At 55.6% G+C, this 7,273-nt stretch overlaps 1 protein-coding gene across 1 annotated transcript; it reads right to left on the bottom strand.

Annotated features, from left to right (window-relative positions):
- Positions 1 to 786: 786 nt before the first annotated feature.
- On the bottom strand, positions 787 to 6,707 carry CALHM3 (calcium homeostasis modulator 3). The gene is made up of 3 exons (XM_037064188.1): positions 6,419 to 6,707; positions 4,189 to 4,444; positions 787 to 1,407 (listed from the first exon to the last, which is right to left on the bottom strand). The coding sequence occupies exons 1-3, from the start codon at positions 6,703 to 6,705 to the stop codon at positions 916 to 918; spliced, it is 1,035 nt and encodes a 344-aa protein (XP_036920083.1). The 5' UTR covers positions 6,706 to 6,707; the 3' UTR covers positions 787 to 915.
- Between the last annotated feature and the right edge of the window lie 566 nt (positions 6,708 to 7,273).

Below are 7,273 nucleotides of genomic sequence, written 5' to 3'. Positions count from 1 at the left end.
GGAACTCACCCAGTGGAACTTGTGGAGCCTTCTCAGAGAAGCCTGGCAGAAGCAGCAGGAAACCCGACCAGAGCACCGAGAGCAAATGCACAAACGAAACCAGCTGCAGGGCTGACCCACGGAGTGGTTCAGAACAGACTCTGGAGCCAGCTGCCTGTGATCCAGTTTCACATGGGTGAAATTGGTCAGCGCTTACATGGGTGACCTCGGGCAACTCAACCTCTTTAAGTGTTCTCTTCTAAAATATAGGGCTAACAATCATCCCATTGCATTAGGTTATCATGAGGATAAAGTAAGTTAATGCACAGGGGTGGAGCAGTTTTGCAGTTGTTTGCAGTTTGCAGTAAAAGTAGGTTTGCAGTTGTCATATGAAAATAATACAAATAAGTAATACAATAACAAATACATACTAATACAAGACTAAACTCCTAACTGTAAACTGACTTTTGCCCACACCTGTTCATAAGGAAGTTAGAACAATGCCTGGCACATTGTAAGCACCAGATAAACATGTGTTGTTGTTGTTGTTATTGTACTATTATTATTTAGAATCTGGCACCTGGAACCCAGAACCCGTGGCAGATCATTTTGGATTCCTGCTACTCAAAGCCTGGTCCACGGACCAGAACCTGCGCCATCACCCGGGAGCCCATTAGAAATGCAGTCTTGGAATCAGTCCTGGATGCCCCGAGTCAGGGTCTGCATTTCACAAAAGCCCCGCTGAATGATGAGCGCATTCATGCCTCTGAGCCCTGCTTTAGAGCACAGGGGTGGCCACACCCCAAAACTAGGCTATTTGCGGGGAAAGAGGCCAACAAGGGTAGGCTGGCTTGCCTTGGGGTTCCCGCAGCCTGGGGAGCCCCTGACCCTGGTCAGCACTGACCCTTGACATGGGGACACTGTGGGGTGGGGGGGCTACACATAAGTGTGCTGGGACAGCTTGGTACCCTGGGCAATGGTGGGGGCGCGGTGGCTGAGGCCATGCCCCCAGAGCCCCGGGGACGCCTCGAGGTCAAGCGGCGGTTTGCTGGAGTACCAGGTGCTCAGGAGATGGTTCACCTGCTCCTGGCTCGAGACTGTGCGCACGTAGGCCTTCCCACTCCCACCATCCATGCCCTCGGTGGGCTCTGAGATCTCGGGGGCCTCGACACCCCTGCTGGCCTTGCCCCGCTGCAGCCCCCGTGCCTGCATTTCGTTCTGCATGCTGGCGAAGAAGTGCAGCACGCAGCGGTGGGCGAAGTCCCGCGCATGCTCACAGCACGTCTCATCAAAGAGCTTCTGCTCCAGGTCCACGTAGTTGCTCCAGTATCTGCGCTGCAGGAAGATGGTCTGGTCAAAGCAGGGCCTCAGGCAGCGCGCCAGGAAGGCCACCACGATCAGCAGCAGGGTGATACTCCAGCCCATGGCCTAAGACGGTGGGGAGAGCAAGGTCAGGTGTGGGCGTGGCAGGCATGGGTGTTCCAGAGTCTCCCTCTCCCATCCTTCCTCACATCTGCTTCTCTTCCCATTTAGTCACCATCCTACCAACTACCTCCATCCATCCTCCCTTCCATTCATTCTCTCATCCTTGCCCCATTCCTCTCCCCAGCTACCTCTCTACCCCGTCCCCCAGTCATCCATCCTCTCACCCGACTGTGTATCTGTCATCTTCCTACCCAGCGTCCTCCAACCATCTTTCTGTTGTCCATCATTTATCCTCCTGTCCAGCCAACTACCCTCCCACCCATTCCTGTACTGATACTCATTCCTCCTTCAGTTCATGCACCCAACCATTCATGCACCCACTATTCATCCTCCCGACCTTTCTTCTGGAGACCAAAATATATCATCCCAAAGTATGCCTCTTTGACATAAAATTATTTTGATCTGAAGACAATTAAGAACCAGCAAACATAGGAAAAGCTCTCTCTACCTTCCCCCTTATCTGCCTAAAGGCAAGATATAATTCTCCTTTGACTGGAGACAGACCCCTGTCAGCCCAGAGACAGCCCCAGAGGATGTACAGACGAACCTTGCCCATCAGTAGGGAGTAAGGAACCTGTGTTTCCTCTCATGCATTTACCTTCCTACCATGTCTGCCCCTGGAAGCCTCACGCCACCCTCCTTCATCCTGTCATTTCTCTACGAAGGTCCTGCTCTTTGTTGAAGATGAAATATAAGCTGGAATTCTAAGTCACCATTTTGAGTTAATCTTCGGTTTACGTTTCTCCCCTGTGATGTCCACTGCGTGTGATAATACACTGTTTCCCATTTGTTGATGTTTTTTGTTCTCACCTTGGTGGAAACCTAAGATTGGAAGAGGTAAAGTTTTGCCTTCCCTACGCGCCCATCCATCTATCCATCCATCCATCATCCATCATCCTTACCATCCTCACATATATTTATCCACACTGTCTATGCACCCATCTGTCCTGTATCTTGGGGGAGGCAACAGGGACCAAGTGTTTTCTCTCACAGAGCTCACACTTAAGGAAACCGTGAACAGGCAATGACAGGCCATGGGCCGTGCCGAGGGATTTACCGGACCTGAACCTGAGGGCTCGGGGAGCCGTGAGGTTCAGGCTGAGACCCGAAGAAAGAGTAAGAGTTGTGCAAGATATAAACAGTGAGCAGCGTTCTAGGCCAAGAGTGAGGAACAAGTGGAAGCGGTTCTCGAGGGCTGGAGCCCCCGCCTGGCTGACTCCGCTCCCTCCTCTCTGCGCGTGCGCGCCCGCAGCTCCAGTGTCCCCAAGGCCTCGCTTAAGACCAGAGCAGCGGTGTGGGCTGGAGCGGAGACCCACTCCTTTAGCACAGGCAAAGGTGTCTCTCCTTCGGCCCCTCCCCCCACCCCACCCCCACCCCGCTTGCCAATTTAAAATACTCGTGTGAGTATTCTACATTAGAGGAGCGCTGAATGTGCCTGATAAACTTACAGCTGGGTGGGGACTCCGGCCCTGCTCCCATTGGAAATTCCACACTCTTTCCCATGCGCTAGTAAAGCCTACAGCGTTTCAGCCCGCAGGGACCGTCAAGGTGAAGGAGACCAAACCTCCCTTCACTTTGCAGGAGAAACTGAGGCCCAGAGGGAGCGTGTCATGGCCGAGGTCACAGTCTGAACTAGAATCAAGTGCATTCCGAGCACTGGTCCTCTCTACACCACACCACAGGCCTGCATTTGCCACCAGCCTGTCTCAGCTCCGCAGAGGGCTGGGGTCACGTGTCTGCACTCTGCAGCCCCAGTGAGAGTTGGCACATACGGTTCACGTAACTACGTTTTGGAGGACACAGCCCAGCGGGGCTCAGGGGATAGTGGTGGTGGAGTCCAGAGTCTGGGCTGGGAACGGGGCTGGGCTTTGCTCCCAGGATGATGAGCTGACACTCTGTGAAGGGCCAGGCGTCTAGGGGGAACCTGAATTGTAGGGAGGCAGGCGGTCAAGAGGGTCAGCGGTTATAGCGTGTTTCAGATCCCTGCCCTGCCTCTTCCAAACCAAGTGACTTTGGCCTAGTGAACTAAACTCTCAGAGCCTGCATTTCCTCATCTGTAAAATGGGATGATGATGACCGCACCCTCTTCATAGGGCTGTTCTGAGGATGAAACAGAATAACGCATATGAAATGCTCAGCATGGTTCCTGACACGTGAGTGCTCCGTAAAGCATAATCAGCACTGTTTCTGAGGAGTGGGAAAAGGGTGGCCAACCCACAGCCCACATGCGGCTCAGGATGGCTGTGAATGTGGCCCAACACAAAATCGTGTTTACTGAAAACATCATAAGATTGTTTTGTGATTATGTGTCACAATGTATTTAATGTGTGGCCAGGACAACTCGTCTTCTTCCAGTGTGGTGGAGAGACACCCAAAGGTGGGACCCCCTGGGCGAGAGGAACGTGTGTATGGGGCAGACGGAGCAGTCTGCCTCCAGAGCTTTGCTGCCATCCAGCCTCCTGGGGAGGGGCCAGCTGACTCCTGGAGGATATGGGTACCTGGCCGCTGGCCCCAGGTGAGTCAGCGTTGCTGACCAAGTGCTCACTTCCTAAGGCCCCACACTGATCTGTACTCGACTCACGCTCCTGATCCCCCCAGGGACCACCTGCTCCTTGGTTGTGTCTCCAGGAGTGGGGAGGGGCTGCAGGAAGTCACCTGTACTCCTCAGTCCTTGGAACCCATGCAAGATATTTGGGAGGGTTAGGAGAGGACCTCACAAAGTACCTGTGACAGGCACCGCAGGTAGCGAGACACCGCCTTCCGTGCAGGGCTGTCCCTGACCAGTGCGTCTTCCTTGCAGGGCACCTTGGCCAGAAAGAGCTGGACCTGGCTGGGGGTCATGTTGGCAAAGTCCAGAAACTTCTCAGGGTCCACAGAGCTGCTGAAGGCACACACGAAGCACTTCCCATCGAGGAGGGCCAGCAGGATCCAGACAAGGGGGGCGGCCAGTGCTCTCTGCAGCACAGAGGAGCACATATACCTGGGAGCAGAGGAAGGCGGGGTCACAAAGTGTGGCTGGAATTCAGCTGCAGCAGGAGGGCTACAGGAGAGATGCAAAGATGGACTTCCCAGGAGGGCTGGGACACAGTACTCGAAGTTACAGCAAGGGAATGATTCCAGCTTCCACTGCAGGGTTTCCAGCAGCACAGAGCAAGGAGGGAGGTGGGCTGGGGGCCCTGGGAGTCCCAGGGCCGCCAACTGGGCAGCTGGTGTTCTTCCTGCTCTAGGCCTTGCAGCAGACTCTGCAGGTGCCCTGCCCAGCCAGGGCAGCCACAGCTTCGGCAGATAGTTCCTGTTCACGTGGAGGCCTGAGGGCCTCCGACCTCAGCCAACTCTATCTGCCTGAAGGCCGGCTGCAAGTGGTAGAATGTTGACAACCCCCTCCCCCCAAATCAACCTTCAACTCAAGAGGGACGGGGCCTGGCGAATAAATGCCCCATCTTTCTAGACCTTCAGTGGGATATTTCTGAGGGACCGAGTGCCAGTTGCCCACCCATTATTGCCTTCTTCCAAGAGCCTACTTTTGAGGGGAGCCCTAACTAAGACAGCCCTGCCCAATATGCCTCCCTGACATAGCACCTCAAACACCCCCATCCAGGGAGCCCACCCTCCAACTGTGCCCAGGTGCCTCTCCTGACCTACGCCTCCCCTCTCATGGCCTGCAGTGGGTGTTGGTCACAGGACAAGGAGCCCAGTGGAGCCGCAACCACTGGCTCCCCAAGAAGAAGGTCAAGGGTACACTCAGCGCCTGTGGTCCTCCCTGTGTGGCTGGATGACAGGAAGCACAGAGCCCCCAAGGAGCACGATAGAGGCTGCTCGCGCACAGGACACAAATGTTTCCAAGTTGCACTGTGTACAAACATGAAATGGTGCCTGCTGTGTGTGTGCATGGCCCGCCCAGCGGTGAATTATAAATCCCTTGTAGGTGGTGGTGGTGGTGGTGGGGTTCTAGCATTTTCTATGGGGGCAGTGTGGTTAGAAGAGGGAACTGAAGACTTGTCATGAAGTTACCTTCACACCCTTGAGGACACCTTAGTTGTCCCTGTCAAATCATAGCATGGGGGGAGATCATGAATGGGTGAAACCCCACCGAGCCCTGTCAGCCACTGCCCACAGGCCTAGAGCACTGAGGTGTTTCGTTTAAAACACTAAGGGCAGTGGCGTGAGTTGTGCCTCTTCCTATCGGGGGGAGTCAGCCAAGTCACTTCACTTCTCTGTGCCTCAGGTCCCCCGTCCTTAACAGTGGGTCCCCAGTCAGAGTGGACCCAAGGCCGAAGCGAGAATTCAGAGGCTGTGAACACACACACACAGCACTTGGCACGGAGCTTGGCACCGCATTGCTGTTTGGTGTTGGCCATTGAGCGATTCTGATGGCTCAACCCCATGGACTGATGCTGATAGAGGGCACCCACCAGCGGGAGGCTCTGAGGACTGCGCAGCACGGGCTGCCCGGAGAGCCCACGGGAGAGCAATGCAGCCTGCAGGCTGGTCACGCCTCTCACACCACACACAAACGCTCTGTGCATGCCACGCAATGGCCCTTCACGTGTGTGGTGAGGTGCAGTCAATCCAGGGCCAGCGTGACAGATAGGACCGGGGTGGTTCTGTGCTACTCATCTATCTCTAGCACTGGCCACAGAAAGGTGACAAATGACAGGGACAGGAATATCTGTTTCCAGAGTGGAAATTGCAAATGGGGCTCATATGCTGACGATGCTTTAGTTGGGGAAAGGAGCGGGCACACTGGAGAGTGACTGTGGGGGTGGGCGAGTAGCCCTGACACCACCTGTGGGGTCACTGGGACTTGGGGGTCAGCTGGCAGTGTTTTTGTGTCGGCGGAGGGGCTGACAATGCCCATGGGGTAGGCTCAGGGTTTGGAGGTGCCCTGGCGATTCCTGTGCGGGTGGGGGACTCTGACAATGCCCACAGGCCTCTGGGTGGTAGGGGACCATACCTGACGATGCCTGGGTCCTTCTTCCGGCGCCCCGCAGGCCGCCGCCACTCCTCCACCATCACCACGGTCTGCCGGTTGGCAAGGAGGCCGCAGAGGAAAAGGGCGAGCGGGGGTGTGAGCAGCAGGCCCAGGCCGTAGAGGGCGTTGTAGCGCGCCAGGCAGGGGCAGTTGAAGTCGAAGGAGGAGTACAGCTTGACAGTGACCGCAGCCAGCAGCAGGCAGACGCCATTCATCACCGACTCGGAGCTGGACTGGAAGTACTGGAAAAGCATGCGGAACTTATCCATGGCTCCCGCCTGGTGGGTGGGCAGTGTGAGTCGGGGGCTGTGCTGGGGGGTGAGTCTGGGCCCCCAGGAGCTTCTTCTCGTCCAAGGGTCCCCAGCCAAGCCTCTGCGGTCTAGCTCTCCACGAAGGCTCTGATGCCCAGGCTGCTTGTCACCAGTGCCACTCCCTCCTCTCTGTGACCAGCCAGCCCAAAGCACCTTTAAGCAAATACACCCTGCCCTGTCTCTCCATGCCTCCCTAGCCCATTCCCTCCTCTCTTCGGGGTGTGGCTATTGAGGCCTGACAGCTGGCAGGGTGTCCCGTGGGAGACAGGCAAATTCTGGGTATGGTAAGGGCAAGACACTGGTAGAGCCAATTTATATTTTCTGGTCTTAATCAAAACGTGACTTGATTCAGCTGAGCCCAGGGAGAGTTCATGTTGACTTTCACGCTGGGAGGAGCCAGGTGGGGCACCTTACCTTGCCCGAAGGGTTCTGAGACGAGAAAACCCTTGAGAAGAGTTTACTGAACCTCATTTCAGAATGGTCTGCCAATGAAAGGCATTGGGAAGGGAAGGCCTTCCAGGCAGAC

Source organism: Sturnira hondurensis, unplaced genomic scaffold (genome assembly GCF_014824575.4).
Source record: "Sturnira hondurensis isolate 20B ecotype Veracruz unplaced genomic scaffold, ASM1482457v3 Scaffold0014854, whole genome shotgun sequence".
NCBI classification, from domain to species: domain Eukaryota; kingdom Metazoa; phylum Chordata; class Mammalia; order Chiroptera; family Phyllostomidae; genus Sturnira; species Sturnira hondurensis.
Note: the sequence above shows the minus strand (reverse complement) of the source record. Positions and strands in the feature narration are given on the sequence as shown.

Coding starts and splice junctions, on each gene's coding strand:
- CALHM3 (XM_037064188.1), bottom strand. CDS start 6,705: ATGGATAAGTTCCGCATGCTTTTCCAGTACTTCCAGTCCAGCTCCGAG. Junction 4,445..6,418: donor AAGGACCCAGGCATCGTCAG/GTATGGTCCCCT, acceptor CTCTGCTCCCAG/GTATATGTGCTCCTCTGTGC. Junction 1,408..4,188: donor ACCTGCGGTGCCTGTCACAG/GTACTTTGTGAG, acceptor CCACCGTCTTAG/GCCATGGGCTGGAGTATCAC.